Source organism: Erythrolamprus reginae, chromosome 1 (assembly GCF_031021105.1).
Source record: "Erythrolamprus reginae isolate rEryReg1 chromosome 1, rEryReg1.hap1, whole genome shotgun sequence".
Lineage (NCBI taxonomy): Eukaryota > Metazoa > Chordata > Lepidosauria > Squamata > Dipsadidae > Erythrolamprus > Erythrolamprus reginae.
Window position 1 is genome coordinate 84,001,214 of NC_091950.1, and position 18,764 is coordinate 84,019,977.

Here is an 18,764-nt window from a genome sequence, read left to right on the forward strand (position 1 = left end):
CAGTGTTCCCTCTAATTTTTTGGGGGGGTGGGCAGAAAAGTATAGTGTCTGAGCGGCAGTCCCTTTGGGACTGGGCGGCACAGAAACAATAAATAAATTAGAAAATGGGGTTTTTAAAATGTTTTTAGTAGAAATTTAGATTTGCTGAAATTGTTTTCTGTTATTCTGTTGTGAGCCGCCCCGAGTCTGCGGAGAGGGGCGGCATACAAATCTAAATAAACATAAACATAAACAAATATAAACATAAATAAATAAACAAACAAAAAACCCACCCTGTTTTGCCTCAGAGAATTTCAAAATAAAATACTGTACTGTGTGTCTATAACAGTGAGCTTATAATAGAGCAACTCTATTAATATCAAAATGCCACTTAAATAGTTGAGCTAGTTTCAAACTAGATTTTGATTTTCTTTCTCTCTTCCTTACTCCCATTCTTTTTCTTTCTCTTTTCCTTCCTCTCTTTTTTCTATCTGTTTCTCTCTCTTCCTCTCTTCCTCTCTCTCTCCTTCCCTCTCACTCTTTCCCTCTCGGCTTCTGGGCAGGTTTGGAAAACTCTGAGTTGATGATGATTTTTAAGTGAGCGATTGCTCACTGCTCAGCTTAGAGGGAACTATGATCAAGACTGCAGGGATTGTGGTCGCTAATCTATGATGTAGTTGCATTTTAGGACTGCATTGCTTGGCGATTGAAATTCCAGTCTTAATTGCTGTCATATGTCAAAACCAACCTATACGTGTGCCTTTAACTCTGAAAAGTTTTTTGAGGATTTCTGTAGTTGTAGAAAAGAAACACCCAGCTGAGAGACCAATACAATATGAAACTATAGTCTAAAATTAGTGCTTCTCAAATCCTTCTGGCTTTTAAGACATGTGGACCTCAACTCCCAGAACTAATGTCCATAAATACTGCTAAAGTTGAGAAAGACAAATTAGCCATAGAAACTCTGGCACATTTGGAAATGGTGGGGTAGGAGAGCTAAGGCTACATTCTGATTTCTTTCAGAGATGATTTTGGAGGCACCCTTAGGTTATAGTCAGTTGTTCTAGCGGTAAAGGCACCAGATTAGAAACTAGAGGACTGAGTTCTAATTCTGCTTTAGGCATAAAACCTGGCTGGGTGATTTTGCTCTTGCGCTCTCTCTCTCTCTCTCTCACACACACACCCCTCACAGGCTGGTTGTGGTGGAAAAAAAATAGGAGTAGGGAGGTGTACAAAGTATGTATGCCATCCTAAATTATTTATAAAGATGTGGGTAGTAAATAAAATAAATACATGGGAATGGAATCTGTTACTTGGGAAACCTACACCATTGCATTTCACGAAATTAGGATACCAGGCACACCCTCACGGAGACTATTAAAAAAAAAACCAACAAAAAAGAAAACAAGTTTGAATAATCTAATCTATCTTAATCCACAAAAAGGACTTTGGTTTTCCTTTTGAATTGGGTCTGGAGTGTGTTACAAACAAAGTGCCATTAAACAAACAAAAAGGATAAAAGAAGGAAACAAAATGCCAAAATGGGTTCAAAAAGGCTATCCAAAGCAAATTGCCTTAAAGCTCATATATTTATTTAAAATGTTGTGAGATTGTATACTTGCTTTGCTTTAACCTTGCTAGCATTTTAGAAATGTCACGCTGGCACAAACATCTTACATTTAGCTTAGTTTTCTTCCATGATGGAACACATTACCAAAGGAAATGGGTTTGACAGATTAAATCATATATTTTTAGGATTAAGAAGATTAAGGCATGATTTAAATGATACTTTGCAAGCAGTAATTTTCTCAATATCAGATTGTAGGCAAAACGCAGCAGTAAATGGCTATCGCATATTGTCCAGAGGCATCTATCTGGCCTCTTTTGCAGAGTGAAGCTGACCTAAATCTTTAAAGATAGGTGAGGTTCTTTAGTCTCATCATCTACACATGCTACATAAGCAAAAATATACATATACAGTGTTGCAAGAATTTTTAAAAAAAATCTGGCCAATCTGATTATTTGGAAAGCTCTATATAGAGAAGCAACTGGATTGTATCAGTTCCAAATTTACCCATATCGCCTTGTAAGAAATCATTTATAGAAATTATAAAGTGAAGAAGTCTGAGTAGGCTTATAGGTTTCTACATCTTTCAGTAATAGAATTATAGGTTTCAGAATGTTGATTTTATTGTTTCATTGAATATTAAATATGATTTAGGAAATCTTAATGCAGGAACATTATTTCCAAGATTGAAAGATACTGGTAATTTATCTTGTCCTTGTTATCTAAAGAAGGAGATATAACATTCATATAAAGGAGGTTGTCTTTATATGAATATTTAAAACAGTCAATTTAGCTATGATAAATGAAAGTGACCTTATATTCATTTGTTAAATTTAATGTACTGAATCATCTGCTCCTACAGCTATTAAGAAACTGTATTAGTACTTCCTATTATACTGCGGGTAACACGAAGTTTCTCCTTGCTCCAAAGAAATTAAATCTTTATACACAATACTCCCCTGATTTGTCTTGAGTGTAGCACAGCAATTTTCATAGATAAGCAGGAACTGAAACAGATTTCAGAGTACCTCTATATCTATATCATACTGACTCATATTAGGATGTCTGGAAAAATATTTCTTCGCATACGTTAATGAAGGCAACAGTGATTACGGGAACAGAAAAATAAATTAGGATTTATCTTCTTGATAGGACAACAACGATATTTTGATTGATGTAGACAATAAAAAGGATGAAAGAATAACCTTTTAGGAAAATAAACTAATATTCTTACAAAATAGGTAATATTAAAAACCACCATGCAAGCAGAGGAAAGGAAATACTTGGGAGAATTGTTATAAAATTATTATAGAATCTACCCCCCCCCCCAACAAAAATTGCTTTTTAATTCCACAAAGATTAGATCAAGTTCAACAGCGAAGGAAAAGCATTAAGCAAAAACTCAAGCAAAGACAATTTAAAATATCTCAGGCCATCATTTTTTTCCTAACTATTTGCCATGTTATTTGATATAAGTCATCAGCGCAATAAAGCAATTTTGTGCTTTACTGCACCATCTTCATTTCCATACATGGGAGGGGAAGGGAGTAAGAGACGTTCTATTTGAAACCATATGTGATATTATATAAATCTCTTGTATTTGGGGCTTGGCCCACAGAACTAAATTTGCTAGATCCTTTTTTATTTCCTTATCTGTACCTTCTTCCAGTAACACTTCTGAAGAATAAAAATCTGTGTTTTCAAGGTTCCACAGAAGCTCTAGTTTCTCTTGAGGTAAAGTAATGTGGGCAGTGATGCTTCAGAGTCATACACACCTATTTCCTGCAAGCTAGGCAATTAGGTAATAGTATAAATCCCAGTTTCTGATGTGACTGAGTCAACAAGGGCTTGGCACAGAACACACAGAAAGAAATTACCACCCACAAAACACATTAGTGGCTGAGCGAGAAGTGAAAAGTAGGTGCTGAAGAAAATATGCTGGAAACAAAGAAATCTGAAAATATGCTATGATCTTTCAACGGCTACCAAAGATGAGCTTCCTTCTGTGTTCTCCACTTGGTTTTTTCTCTATTGGTCCATCTCACTGTAAGTATTAACTCTAAATTTTATCTTGTTTAAAGCTCTAAGCCACAATTACTTCAGTTATAAATCCTTCTGGTATTTTTGCTGATAGATGCCTCTCTTGGGGTGGAGGGAGGCATAGTGGTTGTATTCACAGTAGGAAGTTGAATAATTTTCATTATTGTGACAGTTCATTTCTGCGATCTAGGTGTAGCGTTCTACAAGTATTTGTACCTTCATTAAAATTAAATATATCAACATAGTTTGGAAGCCAAGATACAGAACACCTTCCCATAGTAAAGATGGGCAATGTAAGGATGGCAGGCCACAAATAAGAAACAATGGAAATTTCCATATTTTCCACATCTGCCTAGCCGCTATGTACAATGGGCAACATCTGGTCAATGTGAATGAAGTGATACATCACAGACTGAGAAGCAGAAAACGGGGAAAACACCTTACTGATAAGTTGATCAAATGACGCAAGCCAGGTTAGGTATTAGTTCTTGACCCAAATAAAAATGTAAGGACAAGTAAAGCTATTGCAAGTTTATGGAGCAATAAAACAAGAAATGAGAACTGAATTGAATGTGAAAGAGAGAGGCAGACATTTACTGACAGCTGTGGAAGAGGACTAATAGAGGACGAGGCTTGGATGTAAAATGGGGGGGATATAATCTAATGAAATAGAAAGATGATGCAAACTAATGCAAAGGGATCTATTCCAATAGGGCAGCGGTCCCCAAACTACGGCCCATGGGCCGGATGCGGCCTGCTGAGGCCATTTATCCAGCCCGCGGGTGACTTCCAGCGCTGTTGTTGGGAGGGGCGGGGACCACGGCAGTCGGGAGATTGCTGTCGGGGCAACAGGGCCCCGCTGACATCAAGCCCTGTGCCTGCCAGCAAAGCCAGCCAACCAGGGAACCAGCGCGCTTTTCAAACGCGTGCTTTTCAAACACACTGCTTCCCCGGGCAGCCAGCTTTGCTCTGTGCCACCGGGCTTGACATCGGCAGGTCCCTGCTGCCACGACAGCAACCCCCTGACCGCCGTGGTCGCCTTATGCCACGGAGACGGGGGGTGCGCCTCTCGCAAGCCTGGCATTGGGGCCGCTTCTAGGTTGGTCTCTCTGGTTAAATAAAACAAAAGCCGGCAGGGGTTGGGGACGGACGCCAGGGAAGCCTTTCCTCCCCCCCCCCCCCTTGTGCCTTTTTGGCTGGGAAGCGAGAGAAGCAGAGACGGGCAAAGGGTGGACTCGCATGCTCAGTTCCCTTTGGAAGCTAAGGAGCTGCCAGGGCAGCGCCGCCTGCGGAGGGAGCCCCCTGGTGGTCAGACATGGCCACAGCAGCCCCCCCTTGTTAGCCAGAGGCAAGAGAGATGCGCCTTTGCCCCTTCCTGCCGAGAGGGAAAGCGAACGGCTCTGCTGTGTTGAAAAAGGGAGGGAGGAAGAGAGAGAGAAAGAGAGGAGGGAAGAAAGAGGGAGAGAGAAGGAAGGAAGGAGAGAGAGAGAAGTGACTCTTGATTTAAGCATATGGTAAAAAGCACCCAATAACAGAAAAAAAATCAGCCCTCACCTTTTTTTTGTAAGTGGTTCAAGAGTTCACACACACAAAGGGGGAGGAGACAGGGATGGAAAAAGAAAGGAGAAGTGAGAAAGAGGAGGAATGAGAAAAAGGAAGAGGGAGACATGAGAAACAAATGAGAGAGAAAAGGGGGAGAGACAGGAGAGGTACCCAGAAATGAGAACAGTGGTAGAAATTTGAGGAGGGATGATTATTAAATATGGATTGACTATGGAATATTGGTAAAAGATATATTTAAGAGTTGTTTAATATTAGGATATATTAATTTGTAAAATTGGACTAGAATTTTAGAACTATAGAATTACATATGTAAAATTAATGGAAGATACATATGATAAACAAGGGGTTTATGAAATGTACTGCATGATTTTATGAGTTTGCATTATGCATTTAAAATATATTTGGAAATGTAGAAGATTGTTGAAAGTTAATAATAGTAAATGCTAAGTGCCTGAAAATTAATTGAGTTTGGAAATATTGAATGAAATTATAGAAAAGTATAATTTATGGAAATATATTAATCGATGCATTATTTTTCTATTGGTATTTTATATTTTCATAGGGTTTTTTAATAGTCCGGCCCTCGAACAGTCTGAGGGACAGTGAACCGGCCCCATGTAAAAAGTTTGGGGACCCTTGCAATAGGGTATAAAGTGGGGAATAAGCTCACTCCCAAAGAATGCCACACTTTTAACTATTGCAAATAGAATTTAAAACTATGATGTTTAAAATTTGTAAGGGCTGGACTAATTATAAATATCTATAAATATTTACCTAGATGGCAGCAGCTAGTCAATAGTCAATTAAGTACAGTTGAACCTAGTTAATATTAGATGAGACCCCGTCAGGTAGAATAGGGCTGAATAAGAAAATAGGAAAATATCCCAGAAGAAATTAATAGCATATCACTTTGTACTATTGCTAAGAAAACTACATAGATATATCCAAGAAATCACAAGGAATCAAGTTTGACTTAGAGGCACAGTAGCTCACTGGCTAGAGGTGGTCTCTGTTCCAGGGGTTCGAATCCTAGCAGTGTGTTATAGGGCGAGCTCCTGTCACTTGCCTTAGCTTCTGCCCACCTAGGAGTTTGAAAGCATGTTCTATGCAAGTAGATAAATAAGTGCCACTTCAGTGGGGAGATAAACTGGTGGTTCATGCAGGTTGTCAGATTCCTGCAGGCTCTGAACCTTCCCAGTTGCAACATCCATTTGTGAGGTGGCTCCAGTGGAGGGAGGGGTGCCTTGGATGACCCTGCAGGAGGAGCTGCTTGGCTTTCTGGAATCCAGCTTGCCCTCCTGTGGCGCATCGTTGGAAGCATGTGAGCGTGTACCATAAACAGAGTTAGTAGCAGCCAAGCTACTACTCCTGGCTAATGTAACAACACCATACTGTAATAATAATAATAATAAAATTATTATTGTACTTCTATGAATTTGGACTTGGAATAAGGATTAAGGGGTATTTAAAAAAATAAAACAAACTGGAATTTATTAATTGTAAATATTTTGTAAGTTGTACTGTGCTACAAAGAGATGCATAAGTAATAAAAATATTAGTAATAAAACTTTTAATTCTAAGATAAATTTCTGTTTAAGATGCAGAAGCATTTTCTTACATTTGGGCTTTGATATCAGAAACTACACTTAGTATTCTTCTCAAAACCTTTATTACTTGGAGGGTTACAGAATTGTAGCAATGAGGATTACAGTGTTCCCTCGATTTTCGTGGTTTCGAAATTCGCGGAACATCTATACCACGGTTTTTCAAAAAGATTAATTAAAAAATACTTCGCGGTTCCCCCCCCATACCACGGTTTTCCCCATCTGATGACGTCATATGTCATTGTCAGACTTTTGTCTGCCTTTAAAAAACATTTTTTAAAATAAACTTTAATAAATAAATGTGAGTAATAATCTAAGTGGTTGCTAAGGGAATGGGAAATTGTAATTTAGGGGTTTAAAGTGTTAAGGGAAGGCTTGGGATACTGTTCATAGCCAAAAATAGTGTATTTACTTCCGCATCTCTACTTCGCGGAAATTCGACTTTCGCGGGCAGTCTCGGAACGCATCCCCCGCGAAAATCGAGGGAACACTGTACTGTGAAAATTACTTTTGCAGCATTCCTTATACAGTACATTATTTTCTTTAAGAATGCAAGCGAGTCCTAATTTTGAATACACAGATCTCCTTGTTAATATCTCTTTTCTTCTTCTTCTAGCAAACAAGAAAGAAGTTCTCTACTCCAGGAGCCTCAGTTTACCTGAAGACTATTGATTGATCACTTTATTGCTCCTTTCAAAATGGACACATGGCGGAGAGGATCTATTAGGTCCTCAGGTTTCTTCAAGCGGCTCTCATTCAGGAGGAACAAGAAGTTAGGCAACCAGGCTATTATCTTGAACCAGAACAGCCAAACATTAGATTCCAATGGACAGTATGACAAAAAGAGATTCCTAAGAAATTTCAAAGAAAAGCCAGACTATTTTCCATGTCAAAGTGAACAAAATCTTACCACTAAAACACAACCACCTCCCAAACCACCTCGCTTATATCTGGACACTGCCAGCTGCCCCAATATAATAGACTACAGAGAATCTTCCTCTACAGATATATCCATTTTAAGCACTTCCTGCCATTTTCATAAGGCTACTCAAACGCAGCCTGATCTATTACACAAAGCCCAAACTATGAACTCTGAAACTCTTTCCAGAAACAGTAATCCTCCTTTTGATCCATCAGACCCCTTTCTTTCCTTCACATTAGATTTGGGACCCTCACTCCTGGATGATGTTTTACAAACACTTAGAAAACAGAATTTACTATTAAATTAGCTGGAATTCTCACTAAAACCAAGAAATTAATCATACTGGCTCTTCCGATTCATGGAATAAGTTATTTTTGGTTCTTTTTAAAATAAGTATGTTCCCAAAGAAGATTATACCATCTCTTAGAAGTTATTATTAAGCAAATTATGTTTTCTATCTCATTTTGATCAGCAGTCAATATACTTGCTATGCTTAACCAATCAGAAATTCTATATGTGTAAGAGGAGGATGGTTTTGGCAGGAAACTCTGTGTCTTATGGAATGCATGGATTTTTTTGGGTACAAGAATCTTAAATATCTCAGAGCTCAACTGTTATACATAAGGTTTTGATAGGACACAGAGGATAAGAATCCTGATCTACCAATAATGAAATGGGAACTCTAAATATGAAGTTTATCTTCTTTTGTGCCAGTAGAGAATTTTTCTAATTTCTTTCCCCAAATTGAGGGAAGTAATTGGGAGAATTGATAATTGCATTTATGTCATACTATGAATATTAAATGTGAATGTATATGCTACCCTTTATTAAACCAATTTTTTAAAAATTTCCTTGTACATTTTAAAATTTCCAGTGACCAGTATTCATCCAATACATAAATGAGGAAAGTCTTAGTATTACCCTTTCTAGACAGCACCTTCAAAAGTATCTGGGTGCAGCTTCTACTAGTTTCAACCAATTTGATCATTGCTGTGATGAAACACATCTAAAAGATGTTTAAATTTTTTTTGGGGGGGGGATGGCTACTCTACTATATCAAGTACTGTATCTACTACTAGCAATCATTTGCAGACATCATTGTGGTTTATAGTAACCTCAATTAAAGAAGCAAAAAACTGAATGAGGAAACCATAGTTTCAGAAGAGACTAGCAAAGGACTTCATCCAAATCAGATCAGAGTCCCAATAGCAGTTTTGTTGCCAAATTAAAGCAGCTGCAATAGGCAGCTGCAAACATGACTAATGCTATTAATATTTCTACTGAATTCTGAACTCCACCTATTGCTTAAAGCTGAATTGTGACATGGATTCTTGATATAAGAAAGGCTTCAATTGTTGTTTCAACTCCATGATATGAGTACATCAGGGTCAAAAATGAGCTCATGATTACTTCCTCAGACTGAGAAAAAATATAGCCAGACTTTGCAATTATCTCATTTTTCTAACATACACACATATGCACACAAACAAACTCAACAGCATTATATACTTCAAGGGGATTGCCAACAAACAGGTTCAAACCACAAGATGTTTCCTCCTATATGCACGAGAATGACAAGATTTGTACACTATAGGCCTATAATTGCCATCACATGGATAAATCAACTCCAAGGGTGACAAGAAAAAGGGAGGTACCTGGGAGGAATTTGTAGTGAAACCACCTCACAAAATCTAGAATAGAAAATTGTAGGAAGGTACTTTTCCCACTGGTTGCTTTGAGTGCTGTAATTGTAAAACATTTCCCCCTCATTAAAATCAATGAGCTTGAGCAAACTGCTCCATTCCAAGCACAATGTAACTTGCAGGCCCAGAAGAGGAATGACAGGATTTGGGGGCAGGTATTATTTTTAGCTACTGATCTCTTTTAACATATTGCGTGGCATGTGGCATCACAATAAAATCATAGGGGATATTCACCTATTCCACCAAACTGATTAAATATGACTAAATGTGTTTTACAACAAAACAAATTGGTGAAATTTGTTGTCCTCTCTTTTTATTTTAGTTTTTATTCTTTTGTTGCCGTAATGCACATAACAAATTGAAGGAAAAACTACCACAACATACAAAGCAGTGTAAATATAAAAAGCAAAGTACAAACAAGAAAGCAACACAAAGGAAAAAAAAATGTTATTTATGTATCACAGGGCCCTTCAGATATTTATATACTGTAAGTGTAATCTTTTCCGAACCTGACTACTACAGGTTCTACATGGGACTGCCCTTGAAGCTTCCACTGGTTCAGACTGCAATGATATGGGCAGTAATGCCTTGATATACCCATGTAATACCTCTACATTGATTTGTTTATTTTTTTATTTGATTTCTATGCTGCCCTTCTCGAGGTGACTCGGGGTGACGTATAACATTATAAATGCAACAATATAGAAACATAGAAGACTGACGGCAGAAAAAGACCTCACGGTCCATCTAGTCTGCCCTTATACTATTTCCTGTATTTTATCTTACAATGGATATATGTTTATCCCAGGCATGTTTAAATTCAGTTACTGTGGATTCACCAACCACATCTGCTGGAAGTTTGTTCCAAGGATCTACTACTCTTTCAGTAAAATAATATTTTCTCACATTGCTTTTGATCTTTCCTCCAACTAACTTCAGACTCTGTCCCCTTGTTCTTGTATTCACTTTCCTATTAAAAACACTTCCTTCCTGAACCTTATTTAACCCTTTAACATATTTAAATGTTTCGATCATGTCCCCCCTTTTTCCTTCTGTCCTCCAGACTATACAGATTGAGTTCATGAAGTCTTTCCTGATACGTTTTATGCTTAAGACCTTCCACCATTCTTGTAGCCCGTCTTTGGACCCATTCAATTTTGTTAATATCTTTTTGTAGGTGAGGTCTCCAGAACTGAATACAGTACTGTATTCCAAATGTGGTCTCACCAGCGCTCTGTATAAGGGGATCACAATCTCCCTCTTCCTGCTTGTTATATCTCTAGCTATGCAGCCAAGCATCCTACTTGCTTTTCCTACTGCCCAACCACACTGCTCACCCATTTTGAGACTGTCAGAAATCACTACCCAAAACCCCTTCTCTTCTGAAGTTTTTGCTAACACAGAACTGCCAATGCAATACTCAGATTGAGGATTCCTTTCCCCCAAGTGCATTATTTTACATTTGGAAACATTAAACTGCAGTTTCCATTGCTTTGACCATTTATATGTACCGTAAATGGTTAACCTTTATTTCTGGGTGTCATTTAAGGTGCCAGTTACCTATAAAACACTATATGACCTTGTACCTGGTTATTACATTATCTGCCACTCAGCATCTGCCCAATCAGCTCAATCCTGCAAAGCAGATCTTCCTAGGCATTCATCTGGCTAGTTCTTAGTCTGATCATCTTCAGCACATTAGTTTGCGGGTACTGATCCCATTGTGGGATAAAAAGTTTCTAAAACAGTTCATTTCTCTCTTCAGAGAGAGAAACAATGAGAAAAGCAGACAAAGGGAAGATCGCTTCACTAGCAAAGCATGAAGATCATCGTGTTAGCATCTTGTTAAGGCTGAAAAAAGGCGGAAAGATCGCTTGCTAGCCAAGCACGGAAGATTGTTTCACTGTGAGCACTTCTTTAGGGCTGAAAAAGACTCAGCTGATTGTCGGAGGGAGCCGCAATGAAAAAAACAGGCAAAGGGAAAATCGTTTAGCTAGCAAAGCGGGAAGATTGTGTTAGCACCTTGTTAGGGCTGGGGGGAAAAGCTTCAAAAAAGCTACACTCAGCTACACTTATGGGAAAAAGGTGTGTCTTTTACTTTGAAAAATATGATAATTCCTATCTAGATAACATTCTTCAATTGTCTGGAAAAATAAACAATAGGTATAGAATCTTTCTTTCTAATACAGATAATCCTTGCCGTATGACCACAGCAGAGCCTAAAATTTCTGTTGCTAAGCAAGGCAGTTGTTAAATGAATTTTATTTCATTTAACAACCTTTTTGCCACAACTGTTAAGTGCATCACTGCAGCTATTAAGCAAATCATGCAGCTATTAAGCAAATCTGGCTTTGGGGATCCTGCAATGTTCCTAAATGTGAAAACTGGTCATAAGTCTCTTTTGTTAGTACTGTTGTAACTTTGCTCACTAAATAAGAATTTGTAAATTGAGGTCTACCTGTAATTTAAGGATTTCAGAAACTGCTTGCACATATAGTCCATACTATGTGATTAAAGGATGTTTTAATTTAATGTAGAGCCATTCGGTAATTTTAAGTGACCTTCTTCCAAATTAACTCAGCAGATGAACAGATGCTTGTTCTCAGTTGGTTCCGGCGCAAGATATTCCTTCATGATAAAATACCATTCTTTTATTCCCTTTTAATCTAAAAATATAGTGATAGCAAATACTGTACATTTATTTCCTACTTTTTAGCAGGAAATCTACTGCAAACACTAAGTACATGACCTGATATAAATTGCAATATAATTGCATCAAATTGCTGCTGTATAGTCAAAACATAATTCAGCAATGGAACAATTGGAACAGAACAGCCCAGCCTCTGCGATTTAACAAAGACTTTATTTATTTAGTACAATTACCTCACCACTATAAGCTATATACTTAATTAAAATGTCTAGTTCTTTTTTTAACCCTTTAGAAAATATATGTCAAATGGCCTCTTGAAAAGAAGAAAAAAAAATTAATAATAAAGAAAAAATTTCATAAGAAGCAATAGCTAACGTCTCTCCTGAATCATTCTTGACTCCTAGTGACTCCATGGATACACCCATGATTTTTCGCAATATTTTAAAGAGATCTGCCTCTATGTTCTTCCATAATATTTTTTGAATTTCCCATTTCAAACTGAAATTCATTTCCTGGTAAAATCTCATTCAAATCTATTTTTAAATACTGTATAGATATTTTACTGATACATTTTTTTCTTTAAAAACATAAAAAAATCATGTCTATCCGAATAGCGTGTCGTCTGGGCATAATTAATTTTGAGTAAAAGTACAACAATAACCATAATCATACTAGTAATCATAGTTCCCTCTAAGCTGAGCAGTGAGCAATCGCTCACTTAAAAATCATCATCAACTCAGAGTTTTCCAAACCTGCCCAGAAGCCGAGAGGGAAAGAGTGAGAGGGAAGGAGAGAGAGAGGAAGAGAGGAAGAGAGAGAAACAGATAGAAAAAAGAGAGGAAGGAAAAGAGAAAGAAAAAGAATGGGAGTAAGGAAGAGAGAAAGAAAATCAAAATCTAGTTTGAAACTAGCTCAACTATTTAAGTGGCATTTTGATATTGATAGAGTTGCCATATTATGAGCTCACTGTTATAGACACACAGTACAGTATTTTATTTTGAAATTCTCTGAGGCAAAACAGGGTGGGTTTTTAATTTGTTTGTTTGTTTGTTTATTTATTTATTATTTCTGTGCTGCCCAGTCCCGAAGGGACTGCCGCTCAGACACTATACTTTTCCGCCCACCCCCCCCAAAAAATTAGAGGGAACACTGCTAGTAATCCTAATAAATATATTAATATTAATCATAAAATAATAAAACTATTATTTGTCCATCTTACAAAACAATACAACTTTTTGTTATCTCTTTAAATTATTTTTAAATTCTAATCTCTGTTTTTGTTAGTTAACCACTGGTAAAATATATCCCATGTTAAAAAGGATTGTGTTTCTTCCTTTTTCTTTATCGTAAGTATCTAACTATCCATCTCAGTGCATTCTATTTGAATGGGACCTCTTGTGGTACTCCTGTGGAATAGGAGTTGAAAGGCAATTGCTCTAAGAGCTCTAAATATGTCTGAGGTGGAGCTACGCAGGCTGCAATAAACTTCAGGGTCATTGCAAAGCAGTTTCTCAGGACAAGTCACCATGAATTAAGCCCAAATTACCAATTAGCAAAGTAATAAGTAATTGTTACTTATCACACATAATAAATGCTTCTTTTTTAAAAACGCTGGCAATATACCTGCTCATTAAGTACACAACATCTATTTCTTTCACCCACACATTGCCAGAAAACTGTATTCGGGTCATGTGCAAAGGCAAAAGGAGGCCAAACTATGGCAAAAGTCTCTTAGTTTGGTTTATTTACCCTTGAGCAGAGGCCTCAACACTTCAGTGGGAAATGGAGGCAGGAATATATTCCCAATTGATATATGTACAGTTCTTGTTTGAAATGGTGGGAATTGAGCTTAAGAAAGGGTCAAATGGGGGGACGGGGGGGGCTACTGTGGAATTATTTTTATTTATTTATTTGTTAAATTTATTTGCTGCCTATCTCACTTGTGGCTACTGTAAATGGTTTACAATAATATAACAGATCACATTTACAATGTACCTATAGATTATCCTCAGTTTTCCTACTATCACCTAGTTCACCCATCTGGCTTTATGCCGGCAAATTGTTTAAATTAGATTATTTTCTAATTGTGTTAAATAATTGATGAAAGTGATGGAAGACACTTAAATGAACACTTAAAATAAAACACTGTATTTGCAGACATTCATATTTCACAAAAACACATTTTTGCCATCATCAAAAGAAAAAAAACCATATCATACTGTAAACCATAGAACAAAACTGTCTTTTTAAATATTATTTTAAAGATCTACAAGTGTATGTAACCTATTTGGAGATTTGAAATGTAGTTAAAATATTTAAGAGGAATTACATTTCAAGAAGATTATATCTGAAATATTTCATACTGCATATTTAGGGGGAGAGTATTAAATTAATGAGTTGCTTAAAAATCTTGAGTTTCCAATAATTAGAGGCTTAATTTTTATTCTGAGTGTAGGGTTAAGGCAACGATGGTCCATAATTGTAAAAGGTGTGATCTGATCCACAGAAAACAGAGAAGCTGTGTTGTTTCCCTTCCAACAATTCTGCTTGAGATAGCTGGGAAGGGAACGGGAGGTAAATCTGCAATCCACTTTTTTATTTATCTATTTATTTGTCAAGTACGCATTTGTAATATACATAGCCATAACATTGTTTATATACATGAGATGGGTACTGATAAGAGGGAACATTAGGACAGGGATGGTAGGCTCTCTGGTGCGTTTATGCACGTCCTATACACACTCAGGCAGCTCTGACTCTGATAGCGTGAGTAGCCCAGCAACCAATCAAACAGATTGCCCAACCTCTGCCTAATACACGAGTTCCCAGTATAAGGAACCTTTGAGGGCTACTTGTTTACCAGAAAAAAATATCACATTTATCTATTTCCAAGGCTTCCATTTCTTCAGGTGATATTATTATTTCTTCTGTAACCAATCCCAACAAAGTAAATGCTGTGAATATTTCATTCCACATTCCTAATTAGAAGTAATTGTTTTCATTCTAGCCTAGTGGGTGTACTTGAATTCCAAGCTAACAAGAAATTCATATTTGTTTTAGTTAGAATAAATCTAGAAAAAAAGAATGCCTTCCAAATCAGAAATATAAGGTATGTGTTGGCAGCACTCAGGTACATGTAAAATAAAATTATACTTTAAAACAGAATAAAAGCATTTGTATTGGTGTTACCTGGGATATATGTGGGTGAATAGTGCCATCAGCAAACACTGTGCTACTCTGTGGTTGACCTTCCAGCCAGGTGATTTTTAAAGGATTGTATGTTAGACCAACTTCATTCTTCACTGCCATCTCCTAACAGATAAAAACAAACAAAGCCATGTTATCATCTGTATTTCATTGATCCCTGATTCAGTAATTAACTGGAGAAAATAGAAGAATGGCTGCAGGCAAATAATTGAATGGCTGTGTGAAAAGGAACTGAGAAGTTCAATCCAGACTTGTTTTGAGTTGCTAGTTGCTAAATTAATTCATATAACTTGATAGAGGACAGTGATGGTTAACCTTTTCGGCACAGTGCGCCAAAACTGAAGTGCGCGGAACCTGGAAGAGAGCAGCTGGCCAGTGCACATGTGCAAAAACCAGCTGTCCGGCATGCTTGCACCCGATGGAACCTGGAAGAGCAGCTGGCGACACCATGCATTCCCACAGAGAGGGTTCAAACGTGCCACCTCTGGCACACATGCCATAGGTTTGCCATCACGGATATAGGATATCAACTGACAGTGGAAGAAAAATAATCCAGTTGGCTTGTATCATTTTACAATATGTTGTAATTCTTTCAATAGACCTCAATATCTATCAATAAATATCAATAGATACCTATATCAAACAAAAGGACATTTTACAAACAGATAAAAAAAGAATAATAGTAATGATATTCCCCCATAGAAGCACTTGAGGGTGGTTTCTCAACTATTGCAAACATTTTGTATTTTACACGCAGTAACTTCACTTCAGTTCTATACAGTCTTCATTTAACAACTACCTCAGATAGTGACCATTTGCAGTTACAAACCTGAGGAAACTTTGCAACCAATGCCTGCATTTACAACCTTTGCAACATCTCTCTCTCAATCAAGTGCTCACCCTTTCAGTCAGTTAGTAGGTGTTGTCCTGTGCCTGACCCAATTTTTCTTTCTCCTTTTGGGCATAACAGAGGTTGTCTAGACAAGCGATCTCTCCTCTCCTGCTTTTCTCTGTGAAGCGCATAGCTAAACCACACTAAAGACAAATTAATAAGCTCAGCTCTGTGACCAGCTATCTTGCACTGCTGTCGGACATGGAGAGGACCTCCTAATCAGTTTTTAAAATAGTTTTTACTGCCTCCGAAGCAACTCACTGTTTGTAGCCACCAGCACCCTAGGCAACAACAATGCTAGTGTATTCCTTTCGATATATATTCCTAAGTGCCAGTCTGTTATAATCTCTTCCTCTTCAATGAATTTTAATGCAAACATTAATTCTCTTTTTGCTAATTATCCTAACACAAGAATAAACATACCAAAAGATGGGGGAGTGAGGGGAAAAGGGCTATAAGATTTGTTCTTTTAACCAGCTTCCTTGTGAGTTGAGTTCTGAAAACTTTCTTCAAAGTTTCTGGTTATATTCTTCTGACAGATGTGATGTTACATGATCACTATTTGGGATCTCATGCTGGCTTTCTCACTGACCTTGTTTGTGAAGGTCACACATGGTGATAACTATGGGATGTTGCAGCCATCTTAATTAGAGACTAGTCACTGAGCATCAAAATTGCAATCACATGACCATGGAGTCACTGCGACACCTACAATTTTGAGGACTGGTTGTAAGTCTCATTTAGTGCATTGTAACTTTCAATGTTTGCTGAATGAGTGGTTATTAAGCAAGAACTATCTGTATTTTATAATGCTACCTTCAATAATTGTCTGCAGAACTTCTTGCATTAGCCATTGTGGTACATCTCCATATTTACAAGTTAAAATACAAAAAAAACCAACAACAAAAAACAACTTACAGCAGCTTTCACTGTTGCAAATTCTACAACTGCACTTCCAGTCTTCTTGTTAGAGATCAGCAAATTAAGAACTTCACCGTACTATCAGAATCAAGAAGAAACATAATGTAAGATACAGGCTGAGTTTTCAGAGATTTTACTACAGGGGACACTGGTTCATAAAGGCAATATTATAATCCAGAAATGATATAGGCTCCAAGAACAAAGACACTAGCCAAATTATTCTAGTGAAAGGATAGGCAATAAGTGGCCTTTTAAAACTGAACAGACAGCAACTGCTACTGATCATTCTAGCTAGGGCAAAGGGACAGCTGTATATTATCAGGAAGAACTATAAATTGTCTGAACAGTTGCTCCTTAAACATTAATAGTAACAAAGCAAGATATTATGTAAATTAAATATTAACCTTAATGTTTGATAATTTTGCTTCACTAACAGTCCATATCATATTGGACAATTTATGTTTTATTTCTCTCTCCTCTTTTTCTTTCTCTCTCTCACCCCCCCCCCCCCCCCAAATGTATCTTTGGCTAAATTATTTTTCATTTCATCTTCATTATTGGACTACTTTAGGTTTTACTAGTCATCCTCTTCTTCTATCTGGTCACATTAAGCCTTCAATTTAAAAGCTTAAGCCAGTTGGAGGAAGGTGATATTTTAGTTTTTCTTTGTTGTAAGAGGATAGCTTTTGGAGTTGTATTAGATAATTAAACTTATTTTTAAAAAATTAAGCATGATTCACCCACTCTACATATTGTATGGGACAGTTATAAAACTTATGTGTGAGATTGTGTTATTATTAATGTTTTTAGGAGAAAACAAGAAAAAAAATAGCTAGAATATTTAAAGAGGAATTGCTAAATTAAGCAAAGGATTCTATGAAGGAGGCCTATCGTGAATTTGTATTAACTGAAGTGACATTAGATATTAATATATATTAAGCAATGCTCTCATTTGTTAACTTGTCTGGAAAAGATTTATAATGATCATGGCACGACCTCATTGGCTTATGAAAGAATTTATATAAAAAGTCTTTGCTTATTCTTACAGAAGGGCCATAATTATACAGAATAAGGAAATGGCATTCTGGTGACCCTTCTACAATGAATACACATATGCTAATGAATTTAGTCTTGTCTGCGTTTGTTTATTCCTACTATTGTACATAGTTAAACAATCCCCAGATTGCTCAATGCTGTCCTAATTAAAATACCAAACAAGCTAGAATTCAAAATACAAGATGATCATGGACTTAGCTGTAGAAGAAAATAAACCAGGATTTTTAGTTCAAATTACAGGTCAAACTGAATGCACCCACATATAGCTCATTCAAGCCAAAGCAGAATGTACCACAAGCTTTGATTATTGTACCATATGAATCTGAATAATATTAAGCAAGGCCAATTATTGTAAGAATACATTTTAGAACAGGACCTTCTGTAGAATTTGCAGTAGAATTTCTTTTGAGTAACCTCCATTAGTTTCATCTTCTTTCTTGCACTTCCATCGAAGCTGATGGAGAAAAGCCACAAATTAGTTTCACATAGTGCAGGTTCCAAGGCCTACTGTATACCAACACCTACAATTTACTTTCATTTCTATCTACATATGCAAAAACTCTTCTGTTTGTCTAGTTCAATCTTCAATTGGGAAAATAGTGCATCATAAAAGCAATCAATTTTGGACCAATGTACCTCAAATAGATTCATTTAAAAGAA

The 18,764-nt window shown here is 36.9% G+C and overlaps 2 protein-coding genes across 2 annotated transcripts in view; one reads left to right on the forward strand and one right to left on the reverse strand.

The window, feature by feature from the left end:
- DNAJC17 (DnaJ heat shock protein family (Hsp40) member C17) overlaps window positions 1–18,764 on the reverse strand; it is a 35,755-nt gene that overhangs the window by 2,398 nt on the left and 14,593 nt on the right. The window contains exons 8-10 of the mRNA XM_070756984.1: window positions 18,481–18,558; window positions 17,046–17,126; window positions 15,218–15,340 (exon numbers count right to left, since the gene is read on the reverse strand). Of these exons, the coding sequence (XP_070613085.1) occupies window positions 15,218–15,340; window positions 17,046–17,126; window positions 18,481–18,558 (282 nt within the window). The remainder of the gene's footprint in view (window positions 1–15,217; window positions 15,341–17,045; window positions 17,127–18,480; window positions 18,559–18,764) is intronic.
- Window positions 7,373–8,522, forward strand: C1H15orf62 (chromosome 1 C15orf62 homolog). Its single transcript, XM_070756997.1, has one exon. It carries the CDS (start codon window positions 7,452–7,454, stop codon window positions 7,980–7,982), a length of 531 nt encoding a protein of 176 aa, XP_070613098.1. The 5' UTR covers window positions 7,373–7,451; the 3' UTR covers window positions 7,983–8,522.